The 26630-nt window shown below is 42.3% G+C and overlaps 1 protein-coding gene across 4 annotated transcripts; it reads right to left on the bottom strand.

Annotated features, from left to right (window-relative positions):
- Nucleotides 1–296: 296 nt before the first annotated feature.
- ticrr (TopBP1-interacting, checkpoint, and replication regulator) lies at nt 297–25234 on the bottom strand. 4 transcript variants are annotated; one of them, XM_029115315.2, is made up of 23 exons: nt 24142–25234; nt 23768–24050; nt 23227–23462; nt 22304–22544; nt 21728–21863; nt 21353–21492; nt 20939–21154; nt 18641–18786; nt 17559–17659; nt 14023–14119; nt 13824–13906; nt 13470–13694; nt 13128–13215; nt 12795–12870; nt 11861–11998; nt 10111–10201; nt 9797–9855; nt 9538–9672; nt 9324–9430; nt 7017–9201; nt 1286–1414; nt 1027–1164; nt 297–627 (listed from the first exon to the last, which is right to left on the bottom strand). In XM_029115315.2, exons 1-22 carry the CDS (start codon nt 24799–24801, stop codon nt 1055–1057), a joined length of 5682 nt encoding a protein of 1893 aa, XP_028971148.2. In that variant the 5' UTR covers nt 24802–25234; the 3' UTR covers nt 297–627; nt 1027–1054. The 4 variants fall into 4 exon arrangements, with proteins under 4 accessions (XP_028971148.2, XP_028971146.2, XP_028971145.2 ...); XM_029115313.2 differs by lacking the exon at nt 297–627 and adding an exon at nt 692–858; XM_029115312.2 differs by lacking the exon at nt 297–627 and having other exon boundaries at nt 692–1164.
- Between the last annotated feature and the right edge of the window lie 1396 nt (nt 25235–26630).

Genomic DNA, 26630 nt, shown 5'->3' with positions numbered 1-26630 from the left:
TCAGATTCCATCCAGACATCCTTTTCAGGGAAGGTCTTGCTTATTTCAGCAAGACAATGCCAAACCACATTCTACATGTATTATAACAGCATGGCTCTGTACTAAGTGTCTGGGTGCTAAATTGGCCTGCCTGCAGTCCTGACCTATCATCCACTGAAAACATTTGGCACATTATGAAATAAAAAATGGGGGAGCTTTTTCTTTTTCAAAAACAAAAAGATTTCTCAGTTTCAACATTTGATATGTAGTTTTAGTACTATTTTCAATTGAATACAGATACATGATATGCACACCATTACATTCTGTTTTTATTTGCGTTTTACACAGCAATCCCAATTTTGGTAGAAACAAGGTTGTAGAGTGTTACCATTTTATTTCCAAACAGGTACAAATCCCTGTCTATTGCAGAGATTTCGAGTTGTGAAGTCATGCATAAGAAATTACTAAACAGCCACTGTGTTCCAATTGAGGCTGTTATCCGTGTCTAAACCTTTTTTCAACATGTATACCATACAAACATAAAGGCCTACAATCCAGATTGAAGTAATAGTTCTTCATTGGTTGAAAGATGAATGACAACAAAGATGATTGTCAAAATTTCACAAAAGGTCCAAGTAAGCAACTCATCTGAAAATATAGACAAAAACAGGAAATGTTTACATAATCAATAAATATTAGCACTGTTAATTGCTCTGTTTAAAATAGTTTATTTACATATTAATTTCAGTATATAACATATGTACATTGAGGGTCACCTACAATTAGCATTTAAACTTAGTTTTATGACAAAAACAAATTAACTAAATAAATTATTAGGAAACCATAATCTTCAAATTCAGATGACTTGATTGTGACATTCTGGAGAAAAAAAAAAAAAGTTTGTATTTGTACTTGACCTTTTGAACACACTTTAGTTTTGGCTTAAGCACATACACAAGACGTAGGAAAGTATCCAAAGTATCCCAATATTTTCATTCAGGATAGGGTGCGACAAAACCTTAAAATATAAAGACTGATGCTTCATACATAATCATTTGGTCCAGGCCATTCCATGTCAGTCCAGCAGTCTCTTCCTGCTGTAGTTCTTTTCTGTACTTGACCGTTTTGGTGGCTGGCTGAAGGGAGACATCTCAAACTCCATCCTCTTGTGAGAATGAGGTTCATCTAAAAGACAAAATATATATTCAGGTAACCATCAATTCACTTACACATACTGTTTATTCAGCCTGGACAGAGCGTAATTTACTAAGCTAAGTTACTGACGGCACAGTAAAACCAATCTTACCTTTAAATCTAGGGGTTCGTTTGGTGGCAGAACCGACCTTCCCCTTGAATAACATGGGTGACTGGGTGAGGGTGAGGATCCCACTGGCTGACACTGGCTTCCTCACCGCAGAGCTGGGCGGTGTCACCACTGCCAAATATAACCACACACAAACAAAAATCAGCAAATTGCTCATGAATTGCATCTCAGATTTGTAACAATTCCTCTCTGAAGCTGATGAGCAAAAGCAAATATTAGAAAGGTACTAACCATTTCTCAAGGTGCTCCAACTTATAATTTTGTTTACCTTATATAACATTAATCAAATAGTCATTTCATTAATGTATATATTACCCCATGTAGTTTTTCCTTTGAAAATGTACACAACACACAACAAATCAGATATTTATTTTGAAGAGAAAATACAAAAAAGTCTTATTATTGTTGGTGCTGAAAGAATATACAGCTCCGGAAAAAAGACCACTGCACCTTATTCTGTCCTTTCCAAAAAAGTTGAAAAGTATTGAATATTCAATTTGCAGCAGTCTCTTCATTTTAACCATTTTGCTCCTCACTCAAAACATTCCTTTTTAACTTTTTTTGGAAAGAACAGAAAAATGTGCTGTGGTCTCAATGTTTTCCAGTTCTTTTGGCATTTTCCCCATTAATTTTTCCCATAGAGGATTTTTAGATCAAGTTCAAATAAGGTCTGTGGTTCGTGTACAATTACACCCTTTTGTCATTTTGATAACTGAGTAAATATATATAAAACAAGGTGACATATCAATATATTTGCCTAAATGTAATCAAATGTAGCCAAAAACAACGGAAAGCTAATTAGCCATTATTGTGACTCTCTCTGAACTACACTTGGAAGTGCAGCCTGTGGTAGCTGGAAAACCATCCGTTTCCCACACAGAAGAATCTAAAACAACAAGAATGGTTTGATTGTTATGCCTTTTCTCCCAAAATCATCCTTATTAGTTTCTCATTTTAATAAGTTTATCTTTACCATTTTTCTACCTCGTCAAGGGAGAGCCGTCGCTGGAGCCATGTGTTAACAAGGTACAATACAATAAAATGTGTTAGCGGCAAAAAATACTTTGCACGATTTGTCGCAAAACTTCAGATAACCGAATTAATTAATATATATTAATGATGTACAGTGTGGAATTAGGTTTTACAGCATGCCATGTATATAAATGTGAACATGATATCTAGCGTGCTATCATGTTTAGAGTTTTGGAGAACTTGGTTATGTACGTCACTAACTTAGTTAAGCAAACATTAGCTATACATGTATGCAAAATTTCTCACCGAATCAAAGTGACGATATTTTGTCAATGCATTTTACCAGGCTATTTTTTTATTTTTTGTGTAGTATTTAAAAATAATATATTTCAGCCCTGACTGCACATATCCTTTCCAGTAGCCATTTGTCTGTTCCCCAATTCACAGACTTACACCCCATCGAGCACTTGTGTACCAAGGACTCTATTTAGCAGTTAAATAATAACAAATTCTAAATTGTTGGCCCTCAACCTCCCACTCCACATTATGTGCAATAAGGGGTTGGTGGGCTGACCCACTGTTACTGGCCATAGCCTCCTGCTGCTCTAGAGACATCACCATGCCAGCCAGGATGCATGCAGGTCCCGGGTTACCTTGGTTTTTAACAATGCCCGGTACAGACAGCGAGGGTACCAGTTGTTCTGGCTCAGGTTCAAGGAATCCTGCCATGCCTGTAAACCTGCCTCAGAGACAGTTCAATCAATCACTGAAGATCCTCCTCTGTGGCTTTTTTGGACATAGGGTTATAGTCTTCAGCCACGTACATCTCCATAGACGGCATACAGGTGCTGGTCATGAAATTTGAATATCATCAAAAAGTTGATTTATTTCAGAAATTCCATTCAAAAAGTGAAACGTGTATATTATATTCATTCATTACACACACTGATATATTTCAAATGTTTATTTATTTTAATTGTGATGATTATAACTGACAACTAATGAAAATCCCAAATTCAGTATCTCAGAAAATTAGAACATTACTTAAGACCAATACCAAAAAAGGATTTTTAGAAATGTTGGCAAACTGAAAAGTATGAACATGAAAAGTATGAGCATGTACAGCACTCAATACTTAGTTGGGGCTCCTTTTGCCTGAATTACTGCAGCAATGCGGCGTGGCATGGAGTCGATCAGTCTGTGGCACTGCTCAGGTGTTATGAGAGCCCAGGTTGCTCCGATAGTAGCCTTCAGCATTGTTGGGTCTGGCGTATCGCATCTTCCTCTTCACAATACCCCATAGATTTTCTATAGGGTTAAGGTCAGGCGAGTTTGCTGGCCAATTAAGAACAGGGATACCATGGTCCTTAAACCAGGTACTGGTAGCTTTGGCACTGTGTGCAGGTGCCAAGTCCTGTTGGAAAATGAAATTTGCATCTCCATAAAGTTGGTCAGCAGCAGGAAGCATGAAGTGCTCTAAAACTTCCTGGTAGATGGCTGCGTTGACCTCAGAAAACACAGTGGACCAACACCAGCAGATGACATGGCACCCCAAACCATCACTTACTGTGGAAACTTTACACTGGACTTCAAGCAATGTGGATTCTGTGACTCTCCTCTCTTCCTCCAGACTCTGAGACCTTGATTTCCAAAGGAAATGCAACATTTACTTTCATCAGAGAACATAACTCATCAGCAGTCCAGTCCATTTTGTCTTTAGCCCAGGCGAGACGCTTCTGACGCTGTGTCTTGTTCAAGAATGGCTTGCGCTTCTGACGCTGTGTCTTGTTCAAGAATGGCTTGACACAAGGAATGCAACAGCTGAAATCCATGTCTTGCATACGTCTGTGCGTGGTGTTTCTTGAAGCACTGACTCCAGCTGCAGTCCACTCTTTGTGAATCTCCCTCACATTTTTGAATGGGTTTTGTTTCACAATCCTCTCCAGTGTGCGGTTATCCCTATTGCTTTCTACCACATCTTATCGTTCTCTTCGCCTCTCTATTAATGTGCTTTGACACAGAGCTCTGTGAACAGCCAGCCTCTTTAGTTATGACCTTTTGTGTCTTGCCCTCCTTGTGCAAGGTGTCAATGGTCGTCTTTTGGACAGCTGTCAAGTCAGCAGTCTTCCCCATGATGCCTACAGAACTAGACTGAGAGACCATTTCAAGGCCTTTGCAGGTGTTTTGGGTTAATTAGCTGATTAGAGTGTGGCACCAGTTCAATATTGAACCTTTTCGAAATATTCACATTTTCTGAGATACTGAATTTGGGGTTTTCATTAGTTGTCAGTTATAATCATCAAAATTAAAAGAAATAAACACTTGAAATACATCAGTCTGTGTGAAATGAATGTATACATTATACAAGTTTCACTTTTTGAATGGAATTAATGAAATAAATCAACTTTTTTATGATATTCTAATTTTATGACCAGCACCTGTATTGTGGTGCCAAACACTGGAGTTTTATCCAGAACATTTTCTGTTTCCACTGACACAGGCCGGCGCCAGTTGGCCACTAGGCCGTGGCTGAGTAGCCTGGCTCTCACCTGGTACAAAGTCCTTGACTTTAGGACTTAGGGCGCGGTTTGCAGGTTGACACGTTTCGTGCTGTGGAATGTTGTGTTAGTCGAATAGAGATGTGTATCGTTTGCTTTAGGGTTACTAACAAACAGATCCCTGATAAAACAGTAGAGGGAAGCAAAGGCTCAGAACGGAAAGAGTTGGAACGACCGAAGGCGGTACGTTGCCACTGACTATAGAAAAACGGAGCACTGAGACCGAGATGGATCCAACAGAACCTATAACAACACAGAATTACTTCAGAATTGTCCCAAATCCTTCTATTAAAAGATAGATAGTTTTGACAAAATACTTATTAAACTGGTTTAGTTGCAGTGTCGAGTGTAGGTGGAGAAGGAGCCGGTCGCAAGAGTTCGAGAAAGAAATGTGTTTTATTACTCAAGTTCAAACGCTGTATTGTAAAACAAATTGAGCATGGCATTACTGTTTATTTTACTACCAAACGGAAAACCAAATCGCATTGATAGTTTACTCCACCCGCCCCACCTGAGCCCCTCCTTAATAGGGAATGTATTTTTCTATCATGGTACTGAAATGTGTGCCTGGAATAAAGTAAACAGCGTGGTGAAGTCAAGGTTAATCTACAGGAGTTCTTTGACACATGTACATCTGATGTCGTGTGGTGAAGTCAAGGTTCATCGAAGGGAGTTCTTTGCACGTTTATGCACCTCAAAAATAGCCAGTGCAGCTGCATGGCCAGATTTATGAGCTTGGCAATTTAACACAATATCCCAAACCTCTAATATCTTGTCATACAATACAAGCTAGGTGTGTAAACAGAAAATTATATTCAGAATGTAAATAATGACAGCATTAAAAATAATAATGGTGTCCAATGTAGCATCCAGGCTAATATGTTTATTGATTATATCTCTATTGTTTTTTTTCTCTTCTTGTATCTTGTTAGCTACACTCAGAAACACAGGATAAACTTCTACAGCAACCTTCTTTATTGCTGTACTTCTGGTCATGTCCACACTTAAACAACAATAAAAGGGTCTTCTGCCCTTTTAATGTTCATCCATAAAAATGACATTAGGGTCTGAAATTGTCAGTAACGTCAACAAACTAAGCTATCAGTAATATTTCGATTAGTAAACCAAAATGTATTCATTAATGCACTGCTAGCTCGCTAATGACAATGACTAGCATAGAAAGAGGACGGAAGATATGTAACGCCTCATTTCAACACAGCAGCACAAGGATTTCGGAATGAGCGCGCTAGTCAACGTTAGCTAAGTTTAGAAATGACCTAGACAAGTTAACTTCAGGGAATTGTAGTCCAACATTAGGCTTGTACACTTATGTAGGGGCACTTTAAGCAAATACGTTGACATTCGTCACCTTGTTCTGACAAGACTTAAATGGTTATCAAAACGACAAGGTGGTGTAAGTCTACACGAAATACATACCTTAATTGAAGCGATTCTAAAATGTTGTGGGAAAAATGGGGAAAATGCGAAACGAACCGGAAACTAGCCAGTATATCAGTACCCGCTAGGTTTTATGAGGATTATGGCGCGTCGACTATTCGGTCTATAACGTTTCACCGCAGACATATTTTGAAGGCAAAATATAAAACCGGAGCTCTTAATGTTGCTGCTGAATCTCTAATATTGCCCGGCATGAAGCTAATCAATTGTAGCTATCGAGTTGTGACAGTTATCTAGCTAGATTTTTACCTTGGGTGGTCGCTGAACACCTTTTCATCAACAGCCACTTACTGACAGTTCAACACAAACGTGCGCGTGCCCAGACACAGCCAGTTACTTTGCTCTGACCTCACTCACTAGCTCTGATGCCCATGCGATAGTAAACTACGCGCAGTGGAAACAGCGCTAAGCTTGGTTAAACAAAAAAACGTGTCATAAAAATATTATTTTTCTGTTGCAGCGCATCACAACTTAGCAGCGCTGCTTTGATTACAATAACAGGGAAACATTGGGTACCAACATTTACCCCGCACTGTAGCAGCGGATAGCCTTCTGAGATTTACTCGCCAAACCTAAAATCTACCCGCATTTGAAGCTTGGCGAGTGTTAATTTCAAACCCTGAAAATAAGGCTTTTCACATTACTTGTGGATGATAAGAACCAACTGGAAAACATTAGTGTCACAAGGGGAAAATGTTAAGTCTTTTGACTTAATACAGACTCACCTGAGTGAACAGATCCACTGGCCCAGATAGAGCCTTCCCCATTTAGAGGCTCAGCACTATCATCCAGTGGAACCATGCTCTCCATCCATTCCATGTCCTCCAGCTGGTCCAGAGGAAATTTGCTGGCTGGAAGGGCATCAGTCTCTTCAGTCTCTTGCAGCCTGTAGACTCCCTCTAGTTCTGCCTCCTCTAACAGGCGCTCTTCCTTTAGGCCCCGCTCCTTGCCAACCAATACCCCAGGCAGAGCCCTCTTTCTGCGGGGCCAGCTGTTGAGGCTGTCTGGGGCAGACCTCCCTATTCTCTGTGGGGAAGGGGTCAAGGGGATGAGGTCTGCTGTACCCAGGGGTGACATGGTCCCTGTGGGGTGGCGCGTGGGGGTGTAGGACTGGCAGATGAACGTCTGGAAGCCACCTTTCCCTGGTGTACCCTTGGCAGGAGTGCCGTGGGCACATAGCGATGGTGAGACGCAAACGGTGTCTCTATGTTTGGAGCAGAGGGAGAGAGGGCTGTCCACCAAGGGGGGTTTCATACTGGAAGTGGGAGTCAGGGATCCTATAGCACAATCTCCTGAACTGAAGGAGTCTGTGCGCTTGAATTTTAGCTTTGGCAGACCAGACGCCTGCATCTCCAGCTCAACTTGGTATGTGAGGGGCTTGTGATCGACGAGCCCCTTCTTGCGACTGGTAAAGGTTCCGGAAGACCTGGGGGTAGACCGGCATGGTTCAGTGGAGTACCCCAAACGGGCTGCTGCCTCCCTCTGCTGGCGGTCAGGGGTCCGACGAAAACCGTAGCTTTTCCCAGGTGTGGTTATTTCAGCCGGCATTGGTGGTTTTGGGGAAGATCCGGTGAACTGGAAAACACCGGATTTAGAGGGTTTCCTAGAAAAGGAGATGTTCATCTTAAGACCTTCGGTGAGCTTGGTCTTGACCATGGCCTGGGAGTTGGAAGATTCAAACGATGCCTCCCTTTCCTGAAAGTCTAATGGCACATTTCCACTGGACATGGTATCGCCAGTTTCCTCACTCATAACATCCATTGCAAATGCAGTTAAACTCTCATTGGACTGGGATCTCGGGTTCTTCTTAACCCTAGTTGGCAAACCCTGGTCAGAAAAAGTTAAACTTTCATTTGACTGGGATCTTAAGTTGTGTCTGGTTTTGGTTGGGACATCAGGACGAGAGCTAGTTCTGGATGAACGTTTAGCTGGAGAGGTGGCATCTGTTATGTTATTCAAATGGGTGGTAACAGGAGCCTTTGGTGACATTTCAGTCCTTGATAATATTGAGGTGCCTTTTGTTGGTGTGAGCATACTTTGGTGTGGAAAAATGGAGAGAGAGTCTTTAACAGGTGTTCCTGCAAAATGAGTGAGCATGCCACGGGCAGGGCTTAGAGATTTCCTGGGGGTTTTACTGGTGGGAGTGCTTGGAGAAAAGTGGAGAGGTGGCGGTGTGAACGCAGAACAGGGCGGTTTCGGGGGACTATCAGCAAGGTCCTGCTCAGCCTTAAAAGCTGTGTTGAACTTTTCAACAAGCGACCCAGAAGACCTTTTTTCGGGGGTTGTCATCTCAGCGCCACCCACAGAATGATTTTCCAGGATCCTGAACAGATTCACTTGGGGGGAATTTTTCTGCATCATCAGGACAATGCTTTCTGAATTCTTAGATATAATCTGTTTGCAGTTAGGACTCTTCAGCGGACTGCAGAACTTTCTGGATGTATTTATTAACAGCCTTGGAGAGCTTCGGGTGGTACGGTGAGGTGACTCTGGCACCTTGAATGATGTATTAGTCTCTTTGTCTCTAGGTTTCATTGGAGAAGGTGACCAGGTGACGCTTTTCCTGGGTGTTCTGGAGCTCGGCGGGCTCTGAAGCAGGCGAGCTCCGGCGGGAGACAAACACTCCGGTAAGGTCTTGACTGGGGTCCTCAGGATGCCCTTCAGAGGGCTCACTTTTTGGGGTGGTGTATCAAGCACCAGGCTCCTCCTAGCTGGTGATCTGACTGAAGCTATGCTGCCAGTCGTAAGACAGGGTCCTGCCACCGGGCTGTCTGTAACAGAGTAGCCCTGGATACTGGATGACCTGGGGGTCTTGGGTGTTCTGGGGGTTTGAGGACTTCTGAGGGTTCGGTTCCCATGAACAGACCTACTGTGTCTACCGGGTGACATTTTAGGAATGTTCTTTGGACTCTGAAGGGAAAACCATTCAAATATTTCCAGTGAGTACCAAACTAATCAGCATTGCTATTCTTAGCATGGGAAATCAAATATAATCAATGTCATAAAAGAAATTCAAAAAGGAAACCAGGTACCTCAAAGACTGAGTTATTCGAGAGCTGCCTCCGGCTGGACCTGGTAGTAGGGGACTGAGTAGCTCCAAACAGAAGTCGTACCGGAGACTGTACTGACTGCAGGTTTACTGCAAATACAACAATTGCATAATCAAAACATAGAAGTTGAAAGCCATAGAACAGAGATTGGTTATAGCTACTGTGATACTGTTCGTGATGGGTTTACTCCGCCTACCTTTTTTGCTGTCGCTGAGTGGAAGCTGGGAGGAGGATAGAGCTCTGTCCAGGTTGCGGGAGCGAGGCTGGGAGCTCGAGTAGAAGCTGGAATGTCTTCTGGCAAAATTCTTCAACCTTGGGCTCCTCCTTAAGTCTGCAAGAAAGAATATTTCTGGTCATTCACAGTGATTTTAAAACTAAAATAAATCCTCAATTGACCAACCTATACATATAATTTTGTTGGATAGTAGTTGAAAATTAGTATCTCAAATGTTCACCTTCTGGGGGCTTCACTGGCGACTCCTCAACAATGCTCTCCTCCACCGGGACAGACCTCCTGACAAATCAGTCAAACTTTCAGAATGTTCTAATCCTTTACCCCCCCCCTATGGTGAACTGCGTTAACTTCAGTTAGTTGCAATAACTTTAAATTATAATGTAAAACAAAACAATTACATACTTTAAGGTAAATTAGGTGAATTTCTCATTTTTCATATGATTCTGAATAAATTAAAGATGACAGTTCTTAAAATGTGACAAATCAAAATATTTTTATTAAAGATCTTATAACTAAAGATCATGTCCAACTCACCTGCCCATCTTTTGCCTGTGCAAGAGACGATTAGACACCTGTTTGTGTATGGGTGTTTCCGTCACCTTTTTGGTCAGGAGGGCATGTCGATCTGTAAGGGCAGCAGATTTCCGTTCAGTGAAAGTGCTAACAAAACCTTTACCCTAGTTAGTTAAGCAGTTTCACAGGCAATGACAGTAACTGGGAAACAATCCTTTTCCTATAATGCACTTTAGTCCTGGAAAAAAAACTACAAAATACTTTATTTATTTATTATTTTTACTGTTTTGTAGAGTTGGATGTACATGCTGACTTCTTCCTTTTGACATCTTGCTAGACCCCCTTGTAAAATAGGTATCAAACCTAAAGTGCCTTTTCCAAGATAAATAAAACGCTCTTTACCCTTGTGTTTGCAAACATTCCAGAATAAGGGCAATCCATGCTTGCAAGGCAGAACACAGGAAACTTTGTCATATACCAGCAACCAAATACAACCTCCATTTAAATGTTGCTCATCTAAGTAAATCAATCAAATTTATTTATAAAGACCTTTTTACAAGAGCAGTTGTCACACAGTGCTTTTACAGAGACACCTGGCCTTAAACCCCAAAGAGCAAACAACAGTAGTGTTGAATTTCAGTGGTTAGGAAAAACTCCCTAGAAGGCCGAATTTTAGGAAGAAACCTAGAGAGGACCCAGGCTCAGAGGGGTGACCAGCCCTCTTCTGGCTATGCCAGGTGAGATATTAAGAGTCCAATTTGAATAATTAATACATTTATCTGGGCTAAATCCAGAGTCTATTTAAATTTAGAAGTATGACCAGATGGACAAGGACAGAGACAGCAACGGGACCCCCAAACCAGGTACTCTGCAGGTGTGGACCAGGACCTCATGTCCTCTAAAAGTTTAAAACGGGAGAAGACTGGGAAAATTCAGAAAATACATTCCTCATATCAACAACGATTTATAGTGGAGAAGGAGAACTTAGTGGGGAAGGAGAACTGACCCAATCCCCCAGCACAATAGTATAGCAGCATAAGACCTTGAAACTGAGATGGGGGAGGCCCCGGACAGGGCCCAACAGGCAGGAAATCAATCCACCCACATTGCCAGGCATCAACCAAAGGGACATCCACCAACCGCAACCCCCCTGAATGAGGGCAGAGTATTGCTAGCAGCCTACAGCCCAATTGCACAAGTGCGCAACAGAGAGTCAACTACAAGCCAGTGACTCTTCCCCCGAAAGGCATTGGAGGGAGGGCATCCCAGTGGCGACGAGAGCCCACCTGGCAAGACAGCAAGGGTGGACAGTATCAAGCCTACTGGTCACCTTCACGCCCCCAGGCCAGGCTACACCTAATTATAAACCGTGCTGTAGAGATGAGTTTTTAGTACACAGAAAGTTTGCACTGAGTTTGCATTTCTAACCTTAATTGGCAGTTCATTCCACAGGAGTGGAGCTCTATGAGAAAAGGCCCTGCCTCTGGCTGTTTGTTTAGAAATTCTAGGTACAATTAAAAGGCCTGCATCTTGCGATCGTAGGTTACGTGTAGGTATGTATGGCTGGATCATTTCAGCAAGGTAAGTAGGAGCAAGTCCATGTATTGATTTATAGGTTAAAAGCAAAACCTTAAAATCAGCCTATATCCCTAACAGGCAGCCAGTATAAGGACGCTAGGACAGGAGTAATGTGTTCAATTTTTTTTGTTCTAGTTAGGATTCTAGCAGCCGTGTGCAGCACTAATTGAGCACTAATGGAGTGTCTCTTTACCACCACCTTCTGTTGTCTCGGTGCGTTTTCGCTTCAGTCCCTCCACAGCTGAGACAGACTGGCTCCTGGGCATCTTGGCCTTCTTAGAGGGGGAAATCATCTCCTGGTTGAACAGGTTCCTCCTGACTTTTGTGACCTCTGTGGACCAAATTATTTATTATCATAATTTGACAATCCCAACATGAGACAAGATTTTGTTAATTAAATAAAGGATTCAGAGGAAGGCAGGGAAATTAGAAGTTGACCTACTATTAATTTGCAACACGATACAGATTATTGGGAGACTAAAAAAGCTGATACCGATTAATGCATTCATTATAAAAAATGCACAACATTACTGAATGAACAATGAACACCAACACACAAAATCGATTAATGACGAATTGGTTTTGGTGCAGAAAGGCAGTGCACGCATATCCAGCTTAATTACCAGAAAGCACTTGCTTAATTTCTTTGGTTTTGCCTGACAAAAGCAGAGTAAGCATAACTTTATATTTTCCACAGGAAATTCACATTGTAACAATCCCCAACATCTTTAATCATTTTCATATTTCAAAGTGTGGGTTGTTATGGCTCACAATGAATAAGACTTAGACATTTTGCCAATGAACATTCCAGTTAGACGACTATCATCCAGTACAGACTGCTTTTGTATTTCATAATTATGAATGTAAATTCTTTACACCACCAAAAGTGCCAGCCTTTATTCCAGAGAATTGATATAATGTCCCTTGTTAATACTGCCTGCTAAGATGTGTCTTTTAGACAAATACGTAAAAAAAGAAGTCATTTGAACACATGCATGCATTCCCCCAAAAAGTATCGGCCATAATCAGCACACAACAACGCTGATCACTGATTATTTTGAAAACCTCAAATCAGTCCTAATTAACCTGCCAGGCCGATTAATCGTTTAACATCTATTTGAAACTACCTTGTGCAGTCTGCTTTTTGGGTGGGGACGGTTCAGCAGCTGGTTTCTCCACTGGAACGCAGAGCTTCGGCTTGGCCTGTTCAAGCAAAACAAAGATGGAGTTTTGGGTGATAAGTAATTTCATACTGCTTTGCGCAACAGACTGATTAGACCAGATTAGATTCAACTTTGTCATTGAACAGTACAAGTACAGTACAATGTACAGACTAACACAAGATATATACTAAACTGCCCCAGTGAATGAAGCCATAGTGTTGGATGTAATTATTTCTGAACCCTTTTAAAATCAGACTACAGTGGTTATAAAATAATTTTAAAAGAAATCTATGTTACTGTTCTGGTTGACTTCCTGGGCATCTCGATCTGGCGAAGACACTGTGATGCTTCAGTCATGCTGCGATGGCGAGTGAGCCTCCCGCTCCTGAAACACAACAGGGTTTACCTGAGGAGGGCAGGGTGGAAGGCTAATAACAAACATGCATTCAACCATTTAACAAGGCAAACACTAACCAACACCCCTCACAACCCTAAACAACAAGTACAATATATTCTAACAAAGCTACTGTGGTCCTGTGGTAAATGAGTGGCATCTATTATTACTATATTACCAAGGAGACAACTTGGGATGGTTATTCTATTGTGTGGACACAGCAGATAAAGCCTGGTTAAACTCACCTCCTCTTGCTGGCGGAGCGGTCGCGGAGTTCCTGTAGTCGCTCTCCGCAGTCGGAGGCCATGCTGAGGGCTGTAGATAGGGGAGGCGAGGGGGAGCCGCTGTCCTTGGTCACTGACTCATCACTGAAGAAGTCAGAGGGCAGCACGGCTGATAGGGCGGCAGGCAACTGGGTGCCAAGGCTATGGTAGACCTCTGCTAGGACCCTAGGGATGTCCGCCAGGAACCTGACCACAGCACACCACCACCACATCGTTTAGTATGAAGACCTTGGGGAACAGCGGAATTCTCATCCACTTCCTTAAACAGCAAACAGCCTTGAAGCTTTCAGAAAGAAGCCAGGGGAAGAAACTCACCCGGTGAGAACCTCGTCTTCAAGGAAATTGGCCAGGTACACCGGGTCTTTGGTGAGAGAGATGATCCTCAACATGTCAGCCACCTGTGCCAAGGGAAACAAACCAAGGTCTCTCAATTACTTATTTTTAGACCCACACGGAGGTACAACATTCACAGACTTTGGAGGTGGCTTTAATAAGGCATTATCCAGTCTCCTACCTCCTCCACAATCTGCTCCATGTCCAATGTGTCTGCCTGCTGTGCATTGGGGTGGAGTCGGCACATCTCCAACCGGAGCACTGCCTGCAGCTGGCACCTGAGACACAATTTGTATCCATTTTCAATTTATCAAAGGTTTATTTGTCACTTGCAATAACAAGTTACGGCAATCAAATGCTTGGTTTTCCTACTCCCAACAGTGCAGTTAAAGGTTAAAAAGAAACAGTAATTATAATTAAAAAAAATAAGAAGATCCAATCAATCATGAATAGCACTACACAAAAACACACATCAATAATAATAACTATACAACCACACAACCGTAGTGCAAGTTAAAAGTGACAGGTGTGCATGATATAATTGGTAGATGAGCATGATATAAAGTGACAGGTGTGCATGAACTATGGATGGTTTCTGAATTGAGCAGCCTTACAGCCTGTGGAAAGAAGCTGTCCCGTAGCCTCTTTGCTTTGGACTGAATACTCCTGTACCTTCTGCCTGACAGCAGCTTGGTAAACAGTCCGTGGCATGGGTGGCTGGGATCTGTAATGATCCGTTTGCTCCTCCTCCTAGACCTCTCTGTGTAGAGATCCTGCAGGGATGGAAGGTCAGACCTTGTGATGCTCTCTGCTGTTTTAATCACCCTCTGAAATGCTTTGCTGTCTAGTGCGGTGCAGCTGCCATACCAGGCGGTGACACAGCCGGACAGCATGCTCTTGATAGTGCATCTGTAGACATTGGTGTCCTGGAATCCATCCCAAATCTCCTTAATCTGCGTAGGAAGTAGAGCTGTTTCCTGGCCTCCTTCACCACAACGTTAGAGTGATGAGACCAGGTCAAGTCATCGCTGATGTTGACACCAAGGAACCTGATGTTGTGAACTCTCTCTACTACAGACCCATTGATGTGTATGGGGGCGTGGTCTCCCCGCCGCTGCTTCCTGTGATCAACAATCATCTCCTTTGTTTTGCTGATATTGAGCTGGAGGTTGTTACCCTGACACCATGATGTCAGTGACCTTACCTCATCTCTATAGGCTGACTCGTCATTGTCAGAGATCAGCCATATGATGGTGGTGTCAAATTTAACGATGGTGTTGGAGACGCGAATTGCCAGGCAGTCGTGGGTAAAGAGAGAGAGTACAGGAGCAGGCTCAACACACAGCCCTGGGGGGAACCAGTACTGAGAGTCAGTGAGGAGGAGGTGGCGTTGCCCATCTGCACCACCTGGGTCTGGCCATCAGGAAGTTCAGGATCCTTCTGCACATAGTGGGGTCGAGACCCAGATCCCTGAGCTTCACCGCCAGATTGTAGGGCACAATGGTGTTGAAGGCTGAGCTGTAGTCAATGAACAGCATTCTAACATGTGTTCCTTTTGTCCAAATGAGAGAGAGAGTGCAGAGTGGAGGGTCAGAGGGATGGCGTCCTCTGTGGATCTGTTTTGTCTGTTGGTAAACTGTAGCGGGTCAAGTGTTGCAGGCATGGAGTCTGTGATGTGAGTTTTAAGTAGCCATTCAAAGCACTTCATGATGATTGGTGTTAGTGCTACAGGGCGGTAGTCATTCACGCAGAGGACTTTTTGCTTTTTTGGCACAGGAACAATGATGGACTTTTTGAAGCAAGTGGGGACCACTGACTGATGTAGCGATAGGTTGAAGATATCAGTAAAGACATCAGCCAGTTGGTCAGCACAGACCTTGAGAACACGGCCTGAGATGCTGTCTGGTTCAGGAGCCTTGCGGGTGTTAATCCTTTTTAGGGCTTTACAGATGTCTGACCTGGTCATTTGGAAAGGGCAGCCGTCCTGGTCCACTGAGTATCCATGCCAGGGATGATGTTCTCAGAGCGACCATCAATACTGGTCATGAGCTGTGTTCAGCAAGGGGCACTGGGGTAAAATAACTTGATAAGCTAACTAAACTGAGTGTTTCTGAAAGTCTCTCTGGAGCTTAAAGGAAATGTTTGCTATTTTTTAATAGGGGGCTTAATTCAGAATGTCTAGCATAATCCTGGACTGTAGAGACATTTCATGAATACAGTTTTGGGTAAAACATTTTTTTTAAGGAAGCCTCTCTCTGGGCTACAATGGAAGTGAATAGTGTTAAAAAATTATATATTAGTTTTTCCTAAACGGGAACTATATTGACATAGCTCTCCGTATGTTCTCAAAAAACTATTTGTGCCAAAACAAGCATTTTATCAATGGTTATTGCAGCTTATTGTTTCTGGATAATGTATTGCATTTGCTAATGCCGCGCAGATGAATGTGATTGCGAGGAGGCTATATCTGGCTCACATTAGCTAGTAATCTATTCGCGTCTGTTTACCAGCAACTAATACAACTTGTCATTTTTGTTTGACGAATGATGGATCACAAAGAAGACAGCATGCCTGAAGAAGCCCACTATTTTGACAGCAATGCCTACAGGTTTGATGCTACCTAATGCCATCGAGAACCTAGATGTGTCTGTGGATGAGTCTCAATCGGCTGCAGCGTGCACAGCAAATGGCAACGACTTTGTTTTGGAAACCTTCTTCCACGTTCCCAAAATAGATTGGAAGGAGAGGCAGAGGCTGGAGGGACCAAACGGACAACTCTCAAATCTGTAAGTAGACATTTAATAGCGATTTGGATAATACTGTCATAAGCCCTGTCCTGAGGCACTGGTATGTGGAGGTACTGAAATGATGACTACTACCTAGCATTAGCACGGTTTCTCCTGTTAGGAACGGCCATGTCAGTTATTTTCCTACAGTGTTTCGAAAAACCTTGGGCTCCTCTGATAAGTGCAATGAATGAAAATAAAATGTTGCCTTCCCAAAGTAGGTTTAATTTCATAGTAGGGTAATGAATAGGATTTGGCCCCAGATAACTATACTCCAGGGTTGTTTGGTTCGGCTGCAGGTCCAACATGCGGAACAGGCGTATATTTAAAAACAACTATGTTTAGTATTCCCTTTTTGTTGAATATTCTTAGTGAAGTCAGAAATAGCAAAATGTTCCCCGCAAATCCGATGGTCAGCCAGGCGAAGTTGTTCGACTGGAGTGTTTACATCAATCTGGAGGATGATGAGCAAAAGTCTCATACATTCAGGGTCGGAGAACGGATCCTGTTAAGTGATCCTTGAGCTAGATTTCATTTCATTATCACAATTGGGAACCACACATGGTCAAACCATTGTGATAAATTCCCACTAATTCTGATTGTTGCTAGCTAGTAAATTCCAACGAGATCCGTAGTTCAACTGTGTTTTTATAAAGCACCGCTCCCACACACAGCGCTGTTAGCTCGAGTGCAGAAGTTTACAGATGTTCTGGGGTAGTGCATTGTTTACAAAAAATTTTGGTTCCATGTAGAACATAACCACTGATACAATGCTAGTTTTGGAGAAAAAAAAACCTGTAGGTAAAGGGCTTCATTGGCAAAATCCTGAACATAATTAAATTCATCAATACATTTTTTATTTTGAACTCATTCAAAATAGTGTTAGTTTGAAGCCACAGACTAGAATGCTCTATCAGTAAATAGTACTCACTCTCTGACTTTACCATCTGTGTTGGAGGCGTTGCTGTAGAACTGACGGATGCATTTGCTGGACTTAAGCAAGTTCTTCTGGATGAAAATTAATACCTGCGCCTGTCAAGTACAAGCCAGAACAACGTTAAACAACGTCACAAATTAAATGTCCCATATGTTTGATTTTAAAGCGGCCATGTGCAAGATATTCCCCATTAACGCTTTCTCGTAGGTCCATCTACCATTATGCATTGACATTTAGTCCCCCCCGAACTAGCTAGGGATGAGCATGACAAGTTTTCACTACAGATACTTCCTCAGCATGTCATCAAATAGTTGACCTCACCCATTGCCTAAGAATCATTAGGCAACATCTATATTATTATGATAATTAAGTATTGTTTAGAAAAATTGTCCACGTCCTCCGGGAGTCGACGAGTAGGCTTACATGTCCACAGGCAAGAAAACCTTTTCAGCCTGTACAGATGTTACCGGGATGCACAGGTATGCTTACGCTAGTCGTGATAATGTCCTGTACTTGGCCGTTAGCCAGATTTGTTTAGTCTATAAAATACATCCCGTCATTACTGACAGCAAGTAAGTCAAGCAGTAGTACAGATTTTTTTTACCTTTCGAAAATTAGATTAACTTGTCGATAAATGCCAAACTTGTCATTTGCCATTTGTTCTCACCCCTAGAACTAACTCATACTATTCTGATCTCATTCGGTAAAAGAGGAAACCAGTCGTGTTATTGTTTAAATTCAGTTAACTTTAGAGGGACGTTTCTTCAGGGCCCCTTTAAGCATATTCTGGCTGACATATTCTTCTCTGACATGTCTGTAAACCTTCCTGAAAAACAATGTTTCTACATTCTGGATTGTGAATTAGAGTAGTGTTTTCTATCCAATCACATACAGATCTAAGGAAGAGAAAAAGGAGAGAATGCTCAATTTCATACTCAGTGCATCCTCTTAAGATCCACTGAAGGAGAAGGTCAGAGGGCAGGGGCTTCTGGGTTTCTCATTGTTTGGGTTGCAGAGAGAGAATGTGAGGAGTATGAAAATGAGATTGTCTCATTGTTACAGGGCCTCTGTCTTACCTCCAGATCTGTGTTGGGTGTTAAGAAGGTCTTGACAACAGAGAGGAGGTGCTGGGCCCCTGTGAGAAGAGAGAAGTCTTTTTCCACCACTGCCTTCTCATAGCAGGCATTCAGGTGGGACAGCAGCTCCGCTTCGCTCTTGAAGTCTAACAGGACAAAATGCATTGAGGCGTGTGATGCAATGTTCAGAAACGTCAAAGACAAAAACAAAGTTCCCTTTGCTACAAGACTGAGAAACAAATCTGTTTTATATAATAAACAACTCTGAATCCTCTGTCCTTCAATCCACTATTGAGTCAGTGTGTCCAAATTCACATATTTGGGCCAATTATGATAATAGTCCATTATAAATGTACATACAATGCTTTTTAAATGTCTCTCCCTTCTTCAATGGATGAAAGTCAGATTCTAATGAGATCAAGCTTGTTGGGGAAAGTGAATTCAGAGTAATTGTCAAATTTGAACACAAAAACTGTGGAAATAAAATGAATCATGGTCCAAAGGCCCAGCATACACCTGGCTTTTTATGATGCAGCACCTTTTCCCAGCAAGCAATGCATCAGCCTGAGGAGGGCATGAATCAGACAGGGGTTTAACACACCATGAACAACAGCCAGCACTGTGCTGTTTTTGTGGGTAAGTTATTTAATTTAAGCAATCCCTTACTAGTTAATCTTTTAAATAAACAACACGTTACTCAATTTCCCTCAGTGCAACCACCATAGCTTCACGTAGCGTTTATTCTCTCCTGTAGGAAGTGGCAACCAAAGGACGCAAAGGCGGCAGCACCAGCACTTCCTGCTAAAACATATGATACACCTACAAAAGTCATGCGCCCAGCTCCCATTGGCCCTCATTTATCAAAAGTGCTTACACCAAATTTCCAGCGTACACCTGGCGTACACCCAAAACTACGGTGACTTTGAGATTTATCAATATGGACGTTGGCGTACGGCACTCTCAAATCCTACGCCAGCTCAGGAGGTCGTGTACGCACGTTTTGAGTTAGTGCGGAAATGCGCAGAAAAAAAAATCCTAACGCACTGACAAACTAAAAGATAAGATATATTATGACCCACTGTAAAAAAAAAAAACATAATTATAAACTTCAGTGTTTATTTTTGTGCTACATGGAATTCAATGTTTAATTTGTGTGACTTTACCAAAGCATTTGATTTATATGTATTCCTTCAGATGCGATAATAATAATAATAGAAATAATGACATTCTTCTTCTAAATAACAATAAACGTCATTAATAATAAATATCATAAAATAATAAGACGAATATTACAAATTGTCATGCAATTATTAATGTGAATGAATGGTACTCCACATCACATCATCTTTTATTCCGCTTTTTAAACTGCCAAATAAAACAATTGTATTTATTTCTACCTCCCTGGTGATGGTCTCAATCTCCACGTCAGAGAAGTTTCTCTTTTTTGCCGTCTTCCGTGTGTCCATGGTGTAAAATGAGGGTGTGGGGGAAGCGGAGACTTGAATATATAGGGGCGTGTTATTCTAATGACGATCGTTTGCAGCCACTGCATTTATCAAGGGCAGGTATTGCGTACACCTGGATTTTAAAGGTACGCACAGCTTCATAAATCAGGCGGTGAGAGGAGTGTAAGCAAAATCTTACGCCAACATATACGCCCGTTTCTACGCAAGTATGATAAATGAGGGCCATTAAGTGTAAAGTTGGTCGGAAATGAACATCTAAATACACGTTCTGTTTCTAAACGTGATTATTCTGAATCATTTCAAAACAGATTTAGTAATTTTTCACCTCTGAATAGTCAAACATTATTGGATTATGAGCATTATTGCAAAGAGATTTCAAATTGCAAAGTGCCTTACAGCATTTCTTAGAAGGTATGTTTATCAGAAGGCTACAGCTTTTTATGTTCTTCGCTGTTCACGGCAATGGATCTATCTACTATTGAAGGCTGTTGAATAAGCCTGGTCTGAAAATGTGGAGGCACTTGCAATACAAAAATTATTTACAGATTTTTAAGAGATTCTTAATTAAACAACTAAATGTAAATATTGTTTCTCATTATGGTCTATGATTACTTGAGATAACAGGAACGGTCACTCTTGCTGTATAATGATTGCTAATGTTATATGCTGGTGACTGACACTGACGATGTAATTATATGATAACCCATTAAATGTGACCAACATACACTCAAAAGACTTATCTTAAAGTAACTAAGTTACATAACTACTTTATGAGAACTGTAACTACTATACTGGTGGTGAGAGTTAGGCAGATGTAGGGTCATACACTCACGTTGTCCATCGAGTCCAGCCTTGGCCCGGTCCCCTGAGCGTCTCTTCCCCAGCCTCTCCTGTCCCCGGCTGCCCTCGGCCCCCAGGGATGGAAACCCCTCCGTCTCCCCGGCCTGGTTCTTCTGGGCCTTCACGTTTAGACGGGCAACGTTCAGCATCTGGAGCGAGCGGCTCATTGTCTTCATCTTCTGCCTCACCGGCGTGCGCTGGGCTCCACCTGCAGACGGGAGGGGTGGACGGACATTCAGTGGGGGAGTTTAGTAACTACTGTAATTACGTTTAATTACTGTAAGTGGTGTACATGTCACATGTTAGAGCCGTGAGCCTTTGAGTAAATACATTCCAAACTAAATTAGCTGACGTGAAGCACCCGATTTAAAGGAGGGAAAAACTATATTTGGGGAATGTGCCTTACGTTTCTTCCTCGTCTTGTTGCTGCTGGCCTGTGAGGTCATTCCCTGGTAGAGCTCTGCCAAGCTGCTGACCAGGTCCTGTTGGGGGCCCAACAAGTCCTCTCCTTGATCCTCCTCCTCCTCTGACACAGCATGAATCAGCCTGGACACACACCCACACAGAGACAGAGTGAGAAATGGTTTAAAGGTCGAGGTGATGTGGTTGAGCCATAATGTTTTTAAACCTGGTTGCACCACACTGTAAGACTTCTAGGAACGCTGGCAAAGCATAGTGGAAAATCAGATCAATCAGTATGAAATGTTTGCACTCACAGCTGTTAAGGGGTTGTACTGCTAAATTTCATAAATGTCAGTTAATGTTGAAAGGCAAATATTACCTAATGGACTCCATTAGATGGGAGCTGATTCCTGATTGGTCAGCATGGGGGAACCAACCCTCCACAAGTCCAGTGGTCAGCTGGGTGGACCGATGGGTAAGCTCTTGTTGTGCCCATTCAGGAAGAGGAGGCTCAGCTGGAGCAAGGAAGATAGATCTCTTTTACAATAACACTGCAACATGGGGCAAAGCAATAGCCAGGTTGGAAGTACGAAACACATACCACAGAGCCAGTCAATTCCAATAATTTGACCTATGGAAAATAGTGCCCAACACTCACATACTCCCCCATGCATCTTTATTAAAAAGTTCCAAAACCTATAAAAATGTATGTAGTCCCCTTCGGTAAGTTGCTCTGGATAAGTGCAACGACTTAAACGTAAAATAAATAATATTAGCAGGTACATTAAAACTTTGGTTTTTCGTTTAAAAAGTCAAGACCTGGTTGAAAAGCTTACAACAAGGACACAGCTCAAAAGCTACAAGCTGGAGCTGTTCTTCCTACTGCTACCAACAGTGACAAACAAGCCTTAGAAGTGTCAAGTTGGAGTACACAAAGAATGAGAAAGAATCTCACCTGCACTCCCCTCATCTCGCATCTCCTCCATCACGTCATAAGCCAACCCCAGGACGCTGCTGACCACCTCAGGCAGGCCTGACAACGTGTCCGCCGCTGCTTCGGCCGGCCCATACAAGTTCATGCAGGAGCTGCTGTGAGTGATGGCGGGATCGAGGATGGTGAGCAGAGCTGTGAGGGCTGAGAGGGGTGACAGGACAGCAGAGCGTGGCAGGTCTCCTCCGTCACTAACCTCTGCAAACTGAAGAAAAGGCAGAACAGTAATAATATTCAGAATCATTAACGTTTTCATTGTTATGATACTTATCAGCCTGGTAAATGGGGATACATTGGGGGTGGGGTATTTGGCCAACATACCCTGACTCAAAGCCGCTCTTTGAAATGATGCATCGCCCTTAACTGTTTTATTAGCCATGTACCACTAAGGTGTTCAGTTGCCATTATAAATGGGTTACCAATGCAATAAAGACAGTGACATAAGAGTGTGTCGGAGTGCAGGCTCCTTCATCCCAAAAAACGGCATTATGGTTAATTAATAACGTAACAAGATATTTTGACAAAATGAAACATCGCTATATCTGTAATGCATGTGTGAATCTAAAGAGAGAGTAGCCAAGGTATTAGGGTTAGCGAGATGTTTGGCTTCATGCTGAAGCTGTGCTGTTTAGGGGTGTGTGACGGTGACAGACCCCGTCTGTGTGTTTAGGTGGATGAATCCCACATAAAAGTCAATGCACTTTGATATGTATCTGGCACCATGTTCAGAACTCTGAAATACTCCTGTATAGACCCTGCCCCACCCCAACCCACACACATTCTCTCTTCAGGTCTACACGATTCACATGGACGGCCTATTTCAAGATCAAAACAGTGAATTTCAAGGAAAGGTGACTTGCTTCCCTCCCTGAGTAAGAGAGCTTTACCATGTGAAGAGCCTGGGCAGAGAGCTCACTCAGCAGTTGTTGGAAGGCAGCCGGGCTTTGGCCTGTAGGGTTGTCATCGGGACATTGCAGCAACCAGGAGGAAAAACCTTCGGTGAGTGAGTGGCCATCCCAGCTGTGTAACACTCCCTTCAGACACACCTCCACAGGGGCCGGCAGGAGCCTCTGTCCGCGGGCCACCGGCTCCAAGGACACAAGGCAGTTCTGTGACGCTTCACCTGGGTGTGTAACAGAGGGGAAAAATATAGCTTGTCCAAGTTAAACACAGTTAAACTACAATATCAATGACAAACATAATTCAGTCATTTCACATAAGCTCCCATTTAAAGCACAACTATTTTTTTCTTCGAGGCCAGAGATTTCAACTAGCCACCTTCCAGTTACTGGCCCATCTGCCCCAAAATTCCCAACTACATTGCAAGTGTCCTTTTTTTTTTATTTGGTAAAAGAGGTGTAAACACACTAGCCTGATTCAAAGTCCAAAGGGAAATTTGAAACTTGAAGTCCAGTATGTGTCACAAACCTTGCCACCATCGTAGAACGCCCCCCAGGAGTGGAAAAGACTGGCGGTACAGTCGCTCTGAGGAAAACAGGTATTCGATGCTGGAGTCGAGTGGAAACACCTCACGCTGCATTATAGGAGCAGGAGGGGAACAGAGGCCAGAGTCCGAAACGATCTGAGTTGAGGACGTCTTGTGAGGACAGCACAGGTTCAGCAGGGCTTGCATGGGGATCACTCTACCGCCCACCTGCCTCAACACCTCAGAAAGCCTTTCTGAGCCAGAGTACTCCTCACCTTTCATCACCTGCAATAAAAACAGGACAGCCAGTCAACTCAGAGCAAATTCACAGTGACATTGGTGGAGTGTCCAATTGGTTGAAAGTGTCACTATTTACCTGGAAATATGAAGTGCTGTCGAGCCAGTGAAGGACAACTTGTCTTTGTGCCATCATTTCAACGAGTCCCTTGGGTAGGATACGGTCCGAAACGTCTGAGTGATTGTCACCACTGAGGGTCAAGTATTCTCCTAAATCTGCCCTGGAGTGTGGACAGTTTGAAAGGAGGAATAGCACATTTTTCCCCGAAGCTGACAGTTCATCATCTGGTGGAGGGGCACCTCTACCAGCTTGACCTTTCCTCGGTCTCAGTGCCAGTTTTGTGGGAGAGGTGATATCTGGTCTGTCCCACTGGAAGTCCAACAGAGCTTCTTTTAATGCATTATGTATGGAAACAGCAGGACTGGAGGATGGATTCTTTGCCTGAATTGAAGCTTCTCTTCCATCCAACTTTGACTGAAGTTCCACTTCGAAGTCTTCAAAAGTTTTGTCTCTCAGTTCTTTAAAATCAGAGCCCCTGGATATGAGATTGGCATTGCGCGCAGTTCTTGACTGACAGAATTTGTAACCCCATCGAACTTTCTCGAAGCCATACTTATATCCGAAATGGAGTAGAATTCGAAGAATGCCCTGTTTTAGTGGGAGATTCTTTACACAATCGTGTCCTGCTGCTGGCAAATAATCCACATCAATGACAAAAACTAAGTTATACAACGCCATAACTTTAGCTGGAAAGGGTCCTCTGCTCCATCGACACCAAAAAACACAGCATATAACTGTTCCGCAAGTATAGTTGTCACAAATGCCAATTAATTCTTTACCGTCTTAGCCACAGTAGCTTGTAGAACGTAAACCGGCTAGGTTAATGCTAAATTCAGAGACAACAGCTGCTAACCGTAGCTGCTAGCTGGTTCAAGCTAACGCAAACACTTTGTTTATGAAGTTTATTGTTTACCATAAAGGTTTAGGAATGAGCAGACGCCAGCGTCGACACAGGTACAACGTGCAGAATAAGTCGATATATCCCAAAATGGTTACACGGTTGTTGTTTTCATTATCTTTAAAACTTTATTTCTTCCATAACATTTAATTTAAAGATACGCCATTTTCCTTCTTTTCTCAAACTCTTCGCGCCCCTGACTCGAGGTACCAACCCCTTTGCTATGATTGGTAAGATGCCACCATTGTCATAATAATCTCCGATTGGATAACTAAAACATCTATCTGGGCGTTTTTTGTGTTTCAAGTTTCAAATCTCAAGTATAAAAAATCCCGCACAACAATGCTTAGAAAACTTATACAAAAATGTTAACAAATATATTTTTATTTTTAAATAGAGTGGAAAATTGGCCATAACGTGAAACGTATTGAATGTTTTGTGTTTAGCAACGCATCGAAGCTTATTAAAGCTACTGTATTATTTAGCTCAAATAATTTACTGTCATATTATTTTCATTCTCGTTCCCAGAAACTTTCCTGTGCTGTAGTAAAGTGTTTCTTTGTAATGTAATGACCTCCATTGACACGACTCAATTTGGTTATACACAACTTTGCATATTGCAATACAATTGCATCCTCTAGTGGCATAGAAATGTAGGGAACCTGTAGAAAACTTGTAGGGACATGGGAAGACGATTGTTAACCTGTATTTATCTAAAAGCATTATTGTGGAAGAATTTGTCAAGGTTACCTTAGGGAACCGTTTGGTTTTTGTTGCTCAATTGCCTAATAACTTCGTTAGTGCAGTTTCTGAAGTCTACAGCTATGAAGTTACCATCCATTGAAGTTGTCAAACTGACTATGAATTCTGTTATGTAGTTCTGTTTGGGTTTTATTTGACCAATTATATATGCTAAGAACACATTCTCATTTATAGCATTGACCTTGGGGCAGTTAATGTTAACTGGCTTGCTTGGTTTAATATTTTTTTTTTTACTTAGTTGGCTAAGAGACTAGATTCAGTGACCATTCATTTGACTGTCTCACTAAAATACCTGTTGGTATCAAGCATTTGCACATAGCCTTGATGCCAGCTGCAAATTGCAGTGGTTTATCAAAGTAAAATATTCCAGAAATTAAATTGTTTTTAAAACCCAAAGCATGTGAGATAAAAAGAAAGCAGAGTCTAGTAGTTGTTTGTTTTGTAATTTTCATTGACTTTGTGAGATCAAATGTAATCTCTGGACGCCATCGACTTTCGTCCTAAGTCCATCTTCTTACAAAACTGACTGTGCACATCAAACAGTTTGGGCCACAAACATATTGCCACACCAGTTACACTCAGAAGAATCTTCAAATCTCAGAGGTGTTGGTCCTTTCTTTGTGATGCACACAAGTTTTAGAGCAGTCATTTGAAGGCCACAAGTCCTGGGATTTTCACGCACAACCATTTTTAGGGTTTACAAAGAATGGTGTGAAAACGGAAAAACATCCAGTATGCGCCAGTCCTGTGGGCGAAAATGCCTTGTTGATGCCAGAGGTCAGAGGAGAATGGGCCGACTGATTCAAGCTGATAGAAGAGCAACTTTGACTGAAATAACCACTCGTTA

The sequence above is a fragment of the Esox lucius genome, chromosome 19 (assembly GCF_011004845.1).
Source record: "Esox lucius isolate fEsoLuc1 chromosome 19, fEsoLuc1.pri, whole genome shotgun sequence".
NCBI classification, from domain to species: Eukaryota; Metazoa; Chordata; class Actinopteri; order Esociformes; family Esocidae; genus Esox; species Esox lucius.
This window is presented reverse-complemented; position numbering and strand designations above follow the sequence as displayed.

Excerpts from the sequence above, each read along its gene's own strand:
- ticrr (XM_029115315.2), bottom strand. The coding sequence starts at position 24,801 with ATGGCGTTGTATAACTTAGTTTTTGTCATTGATGTGGATTATTTGCCA. Across the intron at positions 22,545-23,226 it reads CTGCCCAGGCTCTTCACATG|TTTGCAGAGGTTAGTGACGG; the intron begins GTAAAGCTCTCT and ends CCTTTTCTTCAG. Across the intron at positions 10,202-11,860 it reads CGAGACAACAGAAGGTGGTG|ATCGACATGCCCTCCTGACC; the intron begins GTAAAGAGACAC and ends CTGCCCTTACAG.